At 45.9% G+C, this 17,500-nt stretch overlaps 1 protein-coding gene across 13 annotated transcripts in view; it reads left to right on the top strand.

Annotated features, from left to right (window-relative positions):
* LOC121575697 (transcription factor SOX-5-like) overlaps positions 1–17,500 on the top strand; it is a 171,057-nt gene that overhangs the window by 112,764 nt on the left and 40,793 nt on the right. For 11 of the 13 annotated variants that reach the window (XM_045212368.1, XM_045212374.1, XM_045212372.1 and 8 more), the window contains exons 4-6: positions 8,010–8,096; positions 12,453–12,625; positions 13,423–13,491. In XM_045212368.1, coding sequence (XP_045068303.1) covers positions 8,010–8,096; positions 12,453–12,625; positions 13,423–13,491 — 329 coding nt within the window. The remainder of the gene's footprint in view (positions 1–8,009; positions 8,097–12,452; positions 12,626–13,422; positions 13,492–17,500) is intronic. The other 2 variants (XM_045212376.1, XM_045212369.1) reach the window with 1 other exon arrangement.

Here is a 17,500-nt window from a genome sequence, read left to right as displayed (position 1 = left end):
TCAGACTTTTCTACTTGTAAAAATAAATCACACATAGGACAGCAAGTTTTCCCTTCTTGTTGTTTTGCCGACTTTTACAAATGTCATTACAATTTAGTCCTCCGTCTTTCTTCCCCAATGTCATGCCCTCTACGCGGTTATTTCAATCTGCCAGTATGAATTTGGTGCTGTGAGATTTGTGCCAGTGTAAATTTGGCTGAGATTTTGGTTCAAATCAAATTGGACATAAGCACCGACAACACCATCTGTTACCAAAACACGCAGAGAATAAATGAAGGACAAAATACTGTTTTAGATAAATGGATTTTCAATTTAATACAATTTTTGACTGTAGATGTATCTATCCAATTATATGTTACATTCATTCAGTTTTGCACTCCCCATAATTATTCATTGCAGGAGGGTTTTGTTATTATAGTTGCTATAATCTCTGATACAAAAAATAAAAAAAAATCTGAATATAAACATTCTCATAGTAATGTGATAGTAAAAAATAAAATAAAATAAAAATCTCTAGTTTACTTGGTAGTGTGCTTGGTAGTGTGCACTTCTCTAGCAGCAATTCAAGTACACACTCTCAGCAGTCAAGGTGTTTTGACAGGTAATTATAGCTCTAGATCTCTTGGTTTCGAGCCCAAACAGTGTTTAGTGTGCTGCTTGTCAAAGCCTCCGTGATCATTGGGCCATATGTCCCTGTGTGTGTGTAGTGATTGGTCCTCCTGTCCCATAAGACACACTGTATCATACACCACATTGACAGAACAGACACAAGGCCCTAAGGATGTAATAAATCCGCTGGTGAAAGAAACTATCACTACATATTGAGAGAGAGAGAGAGAGAGAGAGAGAGAGAGAGAGAGAGAGAGAGAGAGAGAGAGAGAGAGAGAGAGAGAGAGAGAGAGAGAGAGAGAGAGCGAGAGAGAGAGAGAGAGAGAGAGAGAGAGAGAGAGAGAGAGAGAGAGAGAGAGAGAGAGAGAGAGAGAGAGAGAGAGAGAGAGAGAGAGAGAGAGAGAGAGTGAATAAAGCCATTTGGACATGTATTGGTCTTATTTCTGAAGTACTGTCTGCTTCCTCTCTCTGTTGATGTTGAGCTGGAAGGCATTTGCTACAGTAGTGTGTGTTTTCCAGTCGTAAAGTGAGAGTTCCCCTGCTGGTGTCTAGGGGTTATTAATAAATAAAGTTGGACCGTCATCTGAACCAACTCACTGACTGAGGTACTGGGGACTCTCTTTTACAGTCTTTATTTCCCTTTCGTCTGGTTCGGAGGGAGAAAGGGAGCATGCAGGGAGAGAGGGAGGAGAGGGAATTTTTTGTTGACACAGTACACACTGCAACTGTTGCCAAGCGGAGGCAGCTTTTCCTAACGACACACATAATTGGTACTTTTAGTGCCTAACCTTGTGTAGGTGGAAGAAACTCTGTTTTGACAAAAGCTTTTTGATACAAACCTCTCTCCATCACTCTCTCCATCTTCTCTCTCTCCTCACTGATCCTTCTCAACCTAGCGGCTTGTTGTTTGTCAATACATGTCGTTCTCCATACGTTTGGCACCAGCACTGAGCCCTGTGGCACTGGAACGATTGAACTGAACTTTAGAAAGAATATCAGAACGCCCGAAACCTCAGGACACACCACACCACAACCAAAACATGAATTGATCATCAAATATATCATAATAATTAAATGTGAGTTGTGGCTTCTTCCACCGATAGGGAATAGTATGAACGATTTTAAATCAAATCAAATTTTGGTTGGAAGTATAGGCCTAGTGATGCTTTTTACGGTTGAGTTGAAACCCGATCTTTATTCAATATACAGTTTGTTATAATAATTCATCACATTAATGAATTGTGTTATTTTTGTCAATTGAGCATAAAGGGAACCATGAGGTCATTTATTTATATACGGTAGATTTATAACAGAATGTTTCCATTACACCGAAGTGTGCGTGTGTCCTGTCTACATTTACAAGCGTAGGTAATACCAGCGCTAAGGCTTCCCTTAAGGCCTGTATCACTTCCAAGCTCTCGCACTGTGGCACACCAATGGAGCACAGCCCTGCACTGCATTGTGGTGTGTGTGTGTATGTGTGTGTATTTACACGCAGTGTGTGTGTCTACGCAGAGCCGAAATGACAACATATCTAGATGCCGAATCAACCACCTTCCCTCCATCCTTCCATCCCTCCCTCCCTCCTTCCCTCCCTTCTTCCTTCCCTCCCTCCACCTCAATACGTTAGTGTTTGGGCAGTTTGCAAAGCGTAGATAAACTCTGTCGGTGCTTGTATAATTGGTTATTCAATCCTGACCCCTGCTCTGTGGTGGTGGCCAGAGCCCCAGCTCCCCGCTGCCAAGAGGAGTCAATGTGGAGCCTGTTCAGGCAGGCCGGGCCAGAGCCAGGGCCTTTCCTGTGAGCCCTCCCCACCCCGGCTGGGGCTGGCGCAGGGACAGAGACCCCTTTGTTGTCCACTGAGGCCCTGGCTTGTTCCCTCCCTCTTCTTTCCCCTTCCCGCTCTCTCTTTCACTTTCCCTCTCTCTCTCCCTCGCTCTCTCTCCCCCCCCCCTCTCTCGTTCTCGCTCCCTCTCACTCTCTCCCTCTCTCTCTTCATCCCCCACCCCATTTTCTTCTTTAACCAAACATCTCCTGCCTTGGCCAATATGAGATAATAGGAAAAATGGAGCTGGCTGTTTGGGTGAGTCAGGGCAAAGCGTCTGAGTGAAAAATAGAATGCGAGAGAGAGAGATTGATTGCATTGTTTGTGGTGTTGGACCGAACGAACTGGCCCGGGGTTCTGAAATGCTGTTTTTCCCCTTTTTGACAGAGAGAGCGAGTGCGAGAGAGAGAGGGAGAAGCATATCTCTGTCACTCTCTCTCTCTCTTCATCCCCTTCTCCAACCCCCCTCTCTCCATCCCTTCCTCATCCTCCTCTCTCCAGGCAGGTGGAGTGTGTTGGCTCTGTTATACGGCAGCAGCTTGACTCCGTTTGAGCCAATGAACTAAAACAATACAGAATGATTCCACTATTATTGTCAGTGTATTTTCCCTCTGTATTCCCTGACTGTCATGGGGATTTAGACAGAAACATTCCCAATAACAGGATTATTAAGACAGGGATACAGGGTTTATAAGTACTGACACTGAAATCATATTTCACTCAGAACACAGAACGTCTCGGTTCCACCTCCCAATAATAGAACAGAAGGGGGGTGGCACTGTATCTGGAGAGAGAGAGAGAGAGAGAGAGAGAGAGAGAGAGAGAGAGACTACTCTCTCCATTGAGCCTGTCTGTTGAGCATCTTGTCTGACACAACTCATTCCCATCACACTCAGTTTTCCCAAGCAATCTAAACCTTCTTATCCAACTATGTCTACGTCACCACACCGTCCAAATATACAGTGCCTTCGGAAAGTATTCAAACCCTTGACTTTTTTCCACATTTTGTTACTTTACAGCCTTATTCTAAAATTGATTAAATTGTTTTTCCCCTCATTAATCTACACACAATACCCCATAATGACAAAGCAAAAACAGGTTTTTAGACATTTTTGCTAATTTATTAAAAATAAAAAACTGAAATATAACATTTACATAATTATTCAGACCCTTTACTCAGTACTTTGTTGAAGCACCTTTGGCAGTGATTACAGCCTTGATTCTTCTTCGGTATGATGCTACAAGCTTGGCATACCTGTATTTGGGGAGTTTCTCCCATTCTTCTCTGCAGATCCTCTCAAGCTCTGTCAGGTTGGATGGGGAGCGTCGCTGCACAGCTATTTTCAGCTCTCTCCAGAGATGTTCGATCGGGTTCATGTCCGGGCTCTGGCTGGGCCACTCAAGGACATTCAGAGACTTGTCCCGAAGCCACTCCTGCATTGTCTTGGCTGTGTGCTTAGGGTCGTTGTCCTGTTGGAAGGTGGTCCTGAGTGCTCTGGAGCAGGATTTCATCAAGGATCTCTCTGTACTTTGCTCCGATCATCTTTCCCTCGATCCTTACTGGTCTCCCGGTCCCTGCCGCTGAAAATCATCCCCACAGCATGATGCTGTCACCACTGTGCTTCACCGTAGGGATGGTGCCATGTTTCCTCCAGGCGTGACGCTTGGCATTCAGAGATGGTTGTCCTTCTGGAAGGTTCTCCCATCTCCACAGAGGAACTCTAGAGCTCTTTCAAAGTGACCATTGGGTTCTTGGTCCCTTCCCCAGATCTGTGCCTCGACACAATCCTGTCTCGGAGCTCCACAGACAATTCCTTCGACCTCATGGCTTGGTTTTTGCTCTGACATGCACTGTCAACTGTGGGACCTTATATAGACAGGTGTGTGCCTTTCCAAATCATGTCCAATCAATTGAATTTACCACAGGTGGACATCTCAAGGATGATCAATGGAAACAGGATGCACCTGAGCTCAACTTGAGTCTCATAGCAAAGAGTCTGAATACCTATGTAAATAAGGTATTTCTGTTTTTTATTTTTAATACATTTGCTAAAATTTCTAACAACCTGTCTTCGCTTTGTCATTATGAGGTATTGTGTGTAGATTGCTAAGGATTTTTTTATTTAATCAATTTCAGAATAAGGCTATAACGTAACAAAATGTGGAAAAAGTCAAGGGGTCTAAATACTTTCCGAAGGCACTGTACACCAGTCAGTGAAGTTTCACCCTACAATTACTCACTATTCAGTTTGGTTTAGTTTGAAGACATCCAATTCATATATTGACGCCATTATGATTGATTGTCTAAACCAATTGTGTGTCTGTGTGTGTGTGATTGAGGAGAAGTGTAATCAGGAGGTATTAACTCATTTGAGTGTTCATTACATCGATCACATCCTCCGTAACACTCCTCTACTCTGGCAAGAGACATCGGCCCTCTGAGTCTTCCTGCCAACCTAGAGAAACATCCTCTGTTATTTTCCTCTCTTTTCCTCCTCCCTTCTTCCTCTCCTCCCTTCACCTCTCTCCTCTCCTCCCCCCTTCTCTCCTATTTCCTCCCCTCCTGCCGTTCGTTGCACAATAAAAGGGCTGCAGCCTTTTTTCCTGTTTTTATTAATAGTTAAAGTGGCCTGGCTGTCACCTGGCTGTCACAGGGGACAATGGCTGCAGCCCTGTTAATAAATAAAAATAAGAACTATTAGAGTGCACAGTGGAGAGAGAGAGAGAGAGAGAGAGAGAGAGAGAGAGAGAGAGAGAGAGAGAGAGAGAGAGAGAGAGAGAGAGAGAGAGAGAGAGAGAGAGAGAGAGAGAGAGAGAGAGAGAGAGAGAGAGAGAGAGAGAGAGAGACTGCCATTTGTTGTTCCCTCTCACTTGTCAAAGCTCTTTGGCTTAAAAGCCTCTGTCATTGTTGAGAGCAGGAGAGGAGGGAGGGGGATGGAAGGAGAGAGAAGGAGAGGAGAGAGAGCGCTGGGGGCTAATAGCACCTGTTGGGGTGATGGTGAGACAGCTGTCAGAAGAGAAAAACAGAAGGGATAACGAGAAGGAGGAGTGTACACCTCTATACTGCAGCAAGGAAACCGAGACCATCTTTCGCTCTCTCCCCCTCTCCTCTTATCCCCTGTCTTCTCCCCCATTAGTGGGCTTGCCCACACCCTCTTTCCTAGCCATCGTATCCTCTAGTGTCTATTGCTCCAAAGATAGATAGACAGACAGCACAGAGACACAAGGCCAGCATTAGGCAGCATTAGCTTGTCCTCCAGTCAAGGAGGCACAGACAGACACAGCCAGACAGGGACATCTTGTAGACGACAGAGAACAGAAATATAGACTGAAGGGAACTAACCTTCCAAACGCAACTTTAATATTTGGGCAAGTGTTCCTCAAGTAAGTCGTTTTGCCTGCTTGCCTGCTTCTAGCGTGTGTGTGTGTGTGCATGCATGTGCGTGTGTCTGTGCATGCTAAGTGTGTGTGTGTGTGTGTGTGTGTGTGTGTGTGTGTGTGTGTGTGTGTGTGTGTGTGTGTGTGTGTGTGTGTGTGTGTGTGTGTGTGTGTGTGTGTGTGTGTGGTAGTGTGTCCACCCGGAGTAGTGTTGTTTGTAGTGTAGTGTGTATCAGTGATAGCAGGTTCGTGTTGACTTTCTTGGCTGCAGGGAGACTCTAATTGAGCCACCTTGGACGATCTGAGAGGATTTGAAAGTGTGTATGTGTGTGTGTGTATGTGTGTGTGTGTGTGTTTCACATGTCTTTGCTTTGGATATGCGAGGAGTAAGTTATTGTAGTTGCACACAGACAGACACACACACTCATGGGCCTGTGCCTTTAAGATGTCCCCTGTACCAGTGTGAGTGTGGTAGGACATGAAGAGGCTATTCTTAGAGAGAGGAGAATTCCTGACTCAGGCCTCCAAGGGGAGAATGTCCCTCAACACAGAGAATCACACACATATTGTCCATGGCCTTTACTCACTCGCTCAGACGCACACAAACACAGCCAGAGAAAGAAAGATGGACAGAAAGACAGGAGGGTGAGTGATGGAGAGGCAGAGGGAAAGAGATTTGGAGAGAGAAGAGAAGGAGAGAGGAAAATAGTTTGAGTACGCTACAGTGTGTGAGAGTGAGGAATGGAGTGTTTAAACACAGTTCCGCCAATTGTCTTGTGAGTGATATTGTAGACATCAGCAGTAAGTCTATATAGTGTTATAACTAGTTAAGATACTAAGCCTGTTTTGATCTCCTCAGTCAGGATAGAGAGCTGTGGTGAGCTGCCACTCAATACACAGCCAGGATGTCTTCAACTGCTGTTATGAGTGTGTGTGGGATGGCTACCAAAACGATTAGGACTTTTTCAAGAATTATGTTGGAAACATAATCCTATAGGGGGGGGGGTGGACTTTTAGCTTGCCGTCAGCAGATTTGTGTTTGTGTGTGTGTGCGTGTGCATGTGTGTGCGTGTGTGTGTGTATGACAGGGTTAATCCTGTCCTCAGTTCTACAGTGAATTACTAGTGCAGATGGCTCACTCCTGACAATAAACACCCAGTGTTTTCGCCTCTCTCACAATCCCTCTGTTACCTCCTCTCTCTCTCTGTCACTCTCTCTCTCGCTCTCTCTGTCTCTCTCTGTCTCTCTCTCTCTCTCTCTCTCTCTCTCTCTCTCTCTCTCTCTCTCTCTCTCTCTCTCTCTCTCTCTCTCTCTCTCTCTCTCTCTCTCTCTCTCTCTCATTCTGTCCCTGACATCCTCTGTGTTTGTGTGTCACTGCACCTCTCTCTCTCCCTCGCTCTCTCACTCACACTTTCAACCACTCTTTTATCCTCTTATTGTCTTTCGCTCACTCATTCTTTATTTTGTCCTCATAGGGCTTTATTCCATGAGGTTGTTTGTGTGTGTGTGTGTTTGTGTCATTGTGTTTGTGTGTGTGATTGTGTGTTTGTGTGAATGTGTGGTTGTAATTGTGATCCCTGGCAGGTTGGTAATTAGTGTAGCGCGGTGGGCAGGCGTGTGTAGTGTGTGTGTGTGTGTGTTCACAGTGTGCGGTGTGTATGTGTAGTGGGAACAAAGCGCTGGTTGATAATGTGGCCATTGTGGAGGTGCATTAAGGACCTCTTTGTCTCATGGCCCACAGGGCTAATGATTCCCTAACAGCAGGTGAGGAAAATGCTGCTCTCTCTCTCCCTCCCTCCCTCTCCAACACTCTCTGTTTTTCCTTTTCTCTCTGTCTTTCATTCTCTTGTTTCTCTCTCTCTCTCTCTCTCTCTCTCTCTCTCGCTCTCTCTCTCTCTCTCTCTCTCTCTCTCTCTCTCTCTCTCTCTCTCTCTCCCTCTCTCTCTCTCTCTCCCTCTCTCTCTCTCTCTCTCTCTCTCTCTCTCTCTGCTGGTGCTGCCATTAGAGAGACACTGCTGCTGTCTTTATTACAGTAAATGGAATTTTGATGAGCTTTATTGTGATGTTGGCCATCCAGCTGAATCTCTCCCTCTCGCTCTCTCCCTCCCTACCCTCCTCCCTCCCTTCCTCCCTCCCTTCCTCCCTCCCTCCCTTCCCTCCCTCCCTCCCTCCCTCCCTCCATCCCTCCCTCCATCAGAAGCCTCCAGCATTGAGAGGCTGTTGTCTAAGGACTGGAAGGACAAGCTGTTGGCCATGGGATCAGGACACTTTGGAGAAATCAAAGGTAAACAACAGTACAGTCACGCTGTCTGTCTACCTAGAGTAGGGGTATGAAACTCGCGGCGTGGGAGCCATTTGTGGTCCCACATTTGATTGAAAACATCCCCCAATTGTGTTCCTAACTCTTGTTCTTCAATTCCTTGAAAATATTGAGATACAGTATATGGGGAATAGGCCTTTTAGTGCTTTTTACTGAGAAGTGCCCCTTCGGCAAAATGACTTTGACAGGTCTGGCATGGAATGTCCCCCTGGGTACAATGATCACAGTGAGAGATAAACGGTTACATGCATATCTGTCTGTCTCTCAGGCCATTTATTTTTCTCAATACCTAGATTGTCTCCTTGTATTGAGATTATAAACACATGTTAATTGTCAATTCCCCACCAAACTCAAACCAAGCAGCAAAAGGCAACTCCAGTATCCTCACCCCTCCATGAGAATAGAGCTTTAACTCTGATGGTTAACTACAGTGTTAGTTAACTCTCAGGGCAGCTTATCGTACACGTAGCACAGTTAATGATACATCCCCGTCTGTAGCTTTTACACATGTTAACACGTTAAATCATACATTTACCCCTAACACTGAGACAGAGAAACATGGAGCGGAACTTTCTCTTCTCTCCTTCTCCTTGTTTCTCTCTCTCTTTCTCTTCCCCCTTTTTTTTCTCATCTCTCTCTCTCTCTCTGTCTCTCCCTTTCTTGCTCTCCCTCTCATTCCTTTTCTCTCGCTCTCTTTCTCTCTATCTTCTGTTGCTCTCTCTACCCCCTGTTAATGTACGAACACAGCTGAAAAAGAAAGGGAGGGTTTCATTTCATTTCACTCTAGGGCACAGACATGAGCTTCAGTGGTAATTGTGCTTCATTAGGAAGCAAAGAAATATGTAATCAAAGCTGGTCTCCTCTCTTAGCACTAGGATAGAGCTTCATTGATCAATCCCACCCTGTGCCCTCCGCTGACATGACATTTCTGTGAGTGAGTGTCCCGCCTCGCACAGACGAGACAAGCAGCTGGAGAGGAACATCAGGAGTTTGTGTTTGTGAGGAGCGAGAGAGAGAGCGTTTGTGTGCGGGGGGGTATGTGTGAAATGTCTGAATCTGGTCCTTGATATCGTTTTGTCTTCCTTGATATCACTACTTTTGTTTTTCAATTGTATTATAATTCAGGAGCCTTCTGAGACTGCACTCCTGAATAAAGTGAATTTGAAAAGACAGCTCCTTATGAGCAGGACTGACTGTGATCAGAGCCAGGTAGTTGGCTTCATGCAGTGCATTACGAAGCATTGGATGGCTCCCCTACATATTTATAATAACCTAATGCTTGTTGTGGATCCTAACATGTCTCGGCCACAAGAAAAAGGGTTTGTTTGGGTCAAAACCCAAAATAGTTTGTGGAACCACTGCCACTCCCCTCTCCTTTTCCTCCCTCTCTCTCCTCCCTCTGTACTATTCTAACTGCCATGGGGGAGTTATCTGTTAAGCCTAGTCATTAATTAGCTTGAGAGCGTCTTGACAACTACTACATTGTTACAAATTGGTTAATTACTAGTGGATGTGATAGGAGTGGGGCTGGTTTCGGGGCTCTAGGGCTGCGTCCCAAATGGCACCATATTTCCTACATAGTGCACTACTTTTCACCAGAGCTCTTTGAGCCCTGGTCAAAAGCAGTGCACTATATAGGGACTAGGGTGCCCTTTGGGACGTAGCCTATGGTCTGCCTAAGGAAGTTTGGAGCAAAAGGAAACACCTTATTGATCCACCAGCAGCTGAGGAAACAACTAACACACTGTGATTGATGACGCTGGAGGGTTTGTTGAACGTGTGTGGGAGAGGGAGGGTTGGAGGGTTGGAGGGAGAGGGGGAGAGGGGGGTGGAGGGTTGGAGAGAGAGAGAGAGAGAGAGAGAGAGAGAGAGAGAGAGAGAGAGAGAGAAGAGAGAGAGAGAGAGAGAGAGAGAGAGAGAGAGAGAGAATAAAGCCATTTGGAGGGAGGGAGGGAGGGAGGGAGGGAGGGAGGGAGGGAGGGAGGGAGGGAGGGAGGGAGGGAGGGAGAGAGAGAGGGAGGGGGGCAGAGAGAGAGATTGTGAGACCGATGTATTTACCGGTACATTTATGAATGTACACTAATGCTTGTGTGTTCATCGCTGTGCGTATGCTTTTGTCTGTATGTTTGCCCTATTAACAGGTTTCACGTTAGAGGGTATCAGAAACGAACAGAAGTGTATTGAAGTGGAGTATTTTAAGGGTATTACAGGGGTATTTTCCCCTTTTGCAGCATTGAAAGCCCTTTTCATCAGACAGTCAACCTCTCAGTCCTACCCAGTCAGACAATCAGCATTCCTCCCTGTTAGTGTGTTAGTGTGGGGGTCTTATACCCCTTCCCCTGGAAGAAAGACCTCTTTTGATCCCCCCTTTCACCCCTCCACCTCTCCCCCCTTTTCCTCTCATCCCTCCTTCTTTCTGGACGGGCTAGCGTTTTTAACACAAGCTCCTTTCTTGTCTCGGTCAGCAGTAGTCAAGGGTTGGTCTGTGGGTCTGTGAGCTGTTCAAGACAGCACAGGGTTTATTTTTCCAACGGGCGGCTGTGACAGTTGCCTTTATTGTCCATTGTAGGCGGAGGGGAGGAGGGATGAGGGGAGGGGTGAAGGGAGGGGTGGAGGGAGGGGTGAAGGGAGGGGTGGAGGGAGGGGTGAAGGGAGGGGTGGAGGGAGGGGTGGATGGGGTGGAGGGATGGGGTGGAGGGGAACAAATGAAGCTCACTCTCACCTTCCTGTGAGGTCAGGGGGTCAGGTCAGTGGCAGTGACTCCTTCATCCCCCTTTCCTCTCTTTCTTTGTTTCTCTCCCTCCTTTTCTTTCTCTCTCTCTCTATCCTCTCTCATCTGGTATGACTGGGGAACAAATGTGATTCTGCTGAAGGTAGTAGCAGCTGGGGAACAATGGGGGACTGTACTGCTGGAGGGGGACACACACGTATGTATATATGCAATAGATTCCAAAGAACAAAGACAGACACTAAAGACTTGAAGGCAAATAGTCTAACACAGTTATGAGCACACATACACAGACACACACACACTGTTTGTATAAGTGCCTCGGCGTGCCTCTGTGTAACTACATCCTGTTGAATGATTTAGGTTTCCTCCCTTTTGTGTGTGCGTGTGTGTGTGTGTGTATGTGTGTGTGTGTGTGTGTGTGTGTGTGTGTGTGTGTGTGTGTGTGTGTGTGTGTGTGTGTGTGTGTGTGTGTGTGTGTGTGTGGACGTGTTTATCTATTCTTGTGGGGACCAGAAGTCCTCACAAGAATAGTAAACTAACTAACATTTTACCAACTGGGGACAGAATTAGGGTTAGAATTACGTTAAGGGTTAGGGTTAGGAGCTAGAGTTAGTTTTAGGGTTAGGGTTAGGAGCTAGGGTTAGGTTTAGGGTTAGGTTTTTGGGTTAAGGTTAGGGTTAGGGTTAAGGTTAGGGTTAGGGTAAGAGTACGGGTTAGGGTTAGATTTAGGGTTAGGGGTTAGGGAAAATAGGATTTTGAATGGGACTGAATTGTGTGTCCCCGCAAAGTTAGCTGTATGAGATGGTGTGTGTGTGTGCATGTGTGTGTGTGTGTATGTGAGCATGTCTGTGTGTGTGTGTGTGTGTGTGTGTGTGTGTGTGTGTGTGTGTGTGTGTGTGTGTGTGTGTGTGTGTGTGTGTGTGTGTGTGTGTGTGTGTGTGTGTGTGTGTGTGAGAGAGAGAGAGCACGTGTGTGTGTGCGTGTGAATGGGGCTCATATGTCAGGATCTTTGGGGTCAAAGGTCAGGCCATGCTAACTGTGAGCAGGAGGCATGGTGACTGGAGGGTAAACAGAGAGGCCTGGGGCAGGCACACACACACAGACACACACACACACACACACACACACACACACACACACACACACACACACACACACACTGCTCAGAGGGAAAGAGAGGAAGGCTTGACTGAGACTGCATTCCAAGTTAACCCCTACCAATTACCTCTACCCTTAGGCAAAACAGTCATGGATATGTGTTATTTGGTATTAGCTACATGTTATCCTATATTGCATACATTCAAATCCTCTCAGATCTAGACTAGGTACAGGGTTGGTGCTAAGGATTCATTTAGTATTTGGAATGAGCGCACTTCACTCTGTTTTTGACACATCTGGCCCTGTGCTGTAAGCTCCCACACCAACCCCACCCTTCTCCACTCTACCCCGGGCACGCCCCATTGACACAACCTTCTAGCTCGACATCCAAACGCTTGACTTCTATTATTTTCTTTCCTCCCTTGTTTCTTCTGGGTGCTCTCTGACCTCCAACCTCTAACCTTTACCCTCCCCTCTGCCCCCCCCCCCAGGTACCTCAGAAAGCCTGGCAGAGAAGGAGCGCCAGCTGATGGGCATGATCACCCAGCTGAGCAGCCTGAGAGAGCAGCTCCTGGCGGCCCACGATGAGCAGAAGAAACTGGCCGCCTCGCAGATCGAGAAACAACGGCAGCAGATGGAGCTGGCCAAGCAACAACAGGACCAGGTGAGAGAGAAAGAGATGTGTGTTATGTGAAGGCATCGAGGTAGACACACACACACACACACAGACGTATGGTAAAACACACACACAAAGACATACGTTTACACACACACACACAGACACCCTTGTACATTCATGCACACCCTAGATACCTAAGTGCCTAGGTGAGGGCCGACACATAGATCTAAAAAAAAACTGTCACAGACACAGTGACACTTTCATACACATCCCGCTCACACACTACTGTACCTCCACCCGAGGCATCTTAAACAATGTAAAGTAGCACAAGAATGAACTGAGGGTGTGTTTTGGTGGAGTGGATGGAGTTACGACACACACACAGTCACACACACACAGGCGCTCGCACCCCTCCAGCATGCAGGTGGGAGTCTGCCAGGTATTTGCATAGAGAAGGGTTTCTGTCTTTGTTGTGTGGTTTAGCTGCTGGGGTGCTCGGAGCTTTACAAAGAGTGTTTGCACACTGACAAATGCACTCTGAAGATGATTAATATATATCTGCCCTTTTGAAGTGAACAGTATATAATGGATTTATTGTAATGGAGTATAGTTCCCATATGAGCCCAGCACAGATCAGATGTCATATCCATATTTGATGGGAGGGCCACATTTGAAGCTGTGATGTTTGTAGACATTTGTCACTTGTCCCATGGGACATTGAGCCTCTGCACTCTGCAAGCCTATGACCCTGTTTATGTATGTGATCAATGCTCTGTCCAAAGTGTCTCTGTTGGTTTATGTGTGTGAGTAGCTTTCTTAACTCTCTTGGTCTTTTATCACAGATTGCTCGGCAACAGCAGCAGCTTCTGCAGCAACAACACAAAATCAACCTCCTGCAGCAACAGATCCAGGTGAGACTGTGTGTGTGTGTGTGTGTGTGTGTTTGTGTGTGTGTGTGTGTGTGTGTGTGTGTGTGTGTGTGTGTGTGTGTGTGTGTGTGTGTGTGTGTGTGTGTGTGTGTGTGTGTGTGTGTGTGTGTGTGTGTGTGTGTGTGTGTGTGTGTGTGTGTGTGTGTGTGTGTGTACCATAACAATGGGCTTCTTATGTGATGCGGCAACTCCGTCAGAAATCAGCAATCAGTATCTGACCCTCAGTTACTGTCACCCTTTACCTCCCAAATGTATATACACAACACACACATATACACACATACAGTACATCTGCACCTCAAGGTACCAATCCCACGACATACAGTGGGGAAAAAAAGTATTTAGTCAGCCACCAATTGTGCAAGTTCTCCCACTTAAAAAGATGAGAGAGGCCTGTAATTTTCATCATAGGTACACGTCAACTATGACAGACAAAATGAGAAAAAAAATTCCAGAAAATCACATTGTAGGATTTTTAATGAATTTATTTGCAAATTATGGTGGAAAATAAGTATTTGGTCAATAACAAAAGTTTCTCAATACTTTGTTATATACCCTTTGTTGGCAATGACACTGGTCAAACGTTTTCTGTAAGTCTTCACAAGGTTTTCACACACTGTTTCCTCCATGCAGATCTCTGCATTCCTCCATGCAGATCTCCTCAAGAGCAGTGATGTTTTGGGGCTGTCACTGGGCAACACGGACTTTCAACTCCCTCCAAAGATTTTCTATGGGGTTGAGATCTGGAGACTGGCTAGGCCACTCCAGGACCTTGAAATGCTTCTTACGAAGCCACTCCTTCGTTGCCCGGGCGGTGTGTTTGGGATCATTGTCATGCTGAAAGACCCAGCCACGTTTCATCTTCAATGCCCTTGCTGATGGAAGGAGGTTTTCACTCAAAATCTCACGATACATGGCCCCATTCATTCTTTCCTTTACAAGGATCAGTCGTCCTGGTCCCTTTGCAGAAAAACAGCCCCAAAGCATGATGTTTCCACCCCCATGCTTCACAGTAGGTATGGTGTTCTTTGGATGCAACTCAGCATTCTTTGTCCTCCAAACACGACAAGTTGAGTTTTTACCAAAAAGTTCTATTTTGGTTTCATCTGACCATATGACATTCTCCCAATCCTCTTCTGGATCATCCAAATGAACTCTAGCAAACTTCAGACGGGCCTGGACATGTACTGGCTTAAGCAGGGGGACACGTCTGTAACTGCAGGATTTGAGTCCCTGGCGGCGTAGTGTGTTACTGATGGTAGGCTTTGTTACTTTGGTCCCAGCTCTCTGCAGGTCATTCACTAGGTCCCCCGTGTGGTTCTGGGATTTTTGCTCACCGTTCTTGTGATCATTTTGACCCCACGGGGTGAGATCTTGCGTGGAGCCCCAGATCGAGGGAGATTATCAGTGGTCTTTTATGTCTTCCATTTCCTAATAATTGCTCCCACAGTTGATTTCTTCAAACCAAGCTGCTTACCTATTGCAGATTCAGTCTTCCCCAGCCTGGTGCAGGTCTGCAATTTTGTTTCTGGTGTCCTTTGACAGCTCTTTGGTCTTGGCCATAGTGGAGTTTGGAGTGTGACTGTTTGAGGTTGTGGACAGGTGTCTTTTATACTGATATCAACTTCAAACAGGTGCCATTCATACAGGTAACGAGTGGAGGACAGAGGAGCCTCTTAAAGAAGAAGTTACAGGTCTGTGAGAGCCAGAAATCTTGCTTGTTTGTAGGTGACCAAATACTTATTTTCCACCATAATTTGCAAATCAATTCATAAAAAATCCTACAATGTGATTTTGGGATTTTTTTTTCTCAATTTGTCTGTCATAGTTGACGTGTACCTATGATGAAAATTACAGGCCTCTCTCATCTTTTTAAGTGGGAGAACTTGCACAATTGGTGGCTGACTAAATACTTTTTTTCCCCACTGTATATACATATGCCCAACAATCACCAATCATCAGCCATCCCTCAACACTTCAAACAACAACTTTAATTCTCACAGGGGCCACATAGACAGACAAACCGACAGACTGTATAGACAGACAGACATCTTTCTCTTTTCTTCTCTCCTCTCTCTCAATCTCTCTCTCTCTCTCTCTCTCTCTCTCTCTCTCTCTCTCGCTCTCTCTCTCTCAATCTCTCTCTCTCCCTTTCTTTCTCTCTCTCTCTCTTTCTTTCTCTCTCTCTCTCTTTCTCTTTCTCTCTCTCTCTCTCTCTCTCTCTCTCTCAATCTCTCTCTCTCCCTCCTTCTCTCTACTACACTGGTAGCTTTGTTCCACCAGGTGCCTCTCTGAGGTAGAAAGGCTTTGTTAACTCAGGCAGATGACATTGATTTGGTTAATAAAGTCAGACTTTGCCTTGACAGTGTGTGCATCCAGGAAGTTCAAGCTAAACAGAGGCTATATACACACACACAACCCCCTGCCCTGGATTCCAGCCATTTGCCGCTTGTACGATACGAGGCCTTTCTGTATGTATGTGTGTGTGTGTGTGTGTGTGTGTGTGCATGCTCGTGTATATGTGTTTGTGTGTGTGTGTGTGTGTGTGTGTGTGTGTGTGTGTGTGTGTGTGTGCAGGCTCGTGTATGTGTGTGTGTGTGTTCGGTCCGTGCATTTGTGTGTGTGTGTTTGGAGCAGCTGTGTGTGTCAAGCCATAAACACGTCCGCTCTCGATTCACTCCCTCACGACCCTCAGAGACAAAGCTCTCTTTTCCCATGACTTTGCAACCTTTTCCCAAACAAATGTTCCTCCATTGAGTCTGCTGAACAATAGTTTCTCACAGCTAGGGACAGCTGAACGCAGCCTCGTTAGGGAAACTCAATCACAGGGGCTTATCGCTGAGAAAGACACACACACACACACACACACAAATGTCAACATCAAATGCACATACACACTTACTCTCACACACAATTTGACATCAAATACACACACTCATTATACACACATACACAACTCATCAAACACACTGACACACATAAACACACACACAACTGATCATCAAAGACCTTGTTCCAGAAAGACTCCAGCTTAATCATTCATGAAGAGATTGTGAACACAATCCCACAGTACAATGAGGTGCCAGAGAGGGGTACGGAGGACACTGTGTGTGTGTGTATGTGTGTGTGTGTGTGTGTGTGTGTGTGTGTGTGTGTGTGTGTGTGTGTGTGTGTGTGTGTGTGTGTGTGTGTGTGTGTGTGTGTGTGTGTGTGTGTGTGTGTGTGTGTGTGTGTGTGTGTGTGTGTGCCAAACAGAACACTCACCAAAGCTTTTGTGAAAAACTCTTTCATCTCTCCACTGGACGAGGTGAAATCTACAATATTAATCTCAGAGAATAAGAAAAGACATTGACACATATCAGACAATATAGAGGGCATCTCATTGTCCACAACCTAACTTAATTAAATGACTTCAACTAAATTCACGATTCATCATTTAGAAGATCTACTGTAAGCTAAGCTAATTAGCGACAGACTGTCTACTATTCAGGCCAATATCAATTAGCATCATCCGCTAACTACCATGGCTAATATAATGCAAAACGCTCCTGACTGGTGTAGGAGCAGCCAGACACTGTGGCGACTGTCACTAACTAGCTGCTTATAAAGACTGATTAAAGTCAACCTACATCCCTTTACATTAACTCAATATCACTCCTCCCCTCCCTTCTTCTCTCTCACACACAGATAAACACACAACGCACACGTCAGCCCACATACCCCAGTCCCTAACTCAATCACACTGGACAAGCGTATGATTAGTTTAGACCCACTGTTTACTCACTGTCTCTTCATAGCTGCCGTATATCTCCCATGGATTATATATGGGCTACATGTCTAGGAGGAAAACTAAACGTGGCTCTCCCCACAGCTATGTTGAACATCACTTAGAGACTTAGGAACGTATATGTAGCCACCCACCTGTGGTGTGAGAAGGTCTCACTCTGTCACAGACAGACACGCACACACTCACACACACACATACTGCCCC

This window comes from Coregonus clupeaformis, unplaced genomic scaffold (assembly GCF_020615455.1).
Source record: "Coregonus clupeaformis isolate EN_2021a unplaced genomic scaffold, ASM2061545v1 scaf0009, whole genome shotgun sequence".
NCBI lineage: Eukaryota > Metazoa > Chordata > Actinopteri > Salmoniformes > Salmonidae > Coregonus > Coregonus clupeaformis.
Note: the sequence above shows the minus strand (reverse complement) of the source record. Positions and strands in the feature narration are given on the sequence as shown.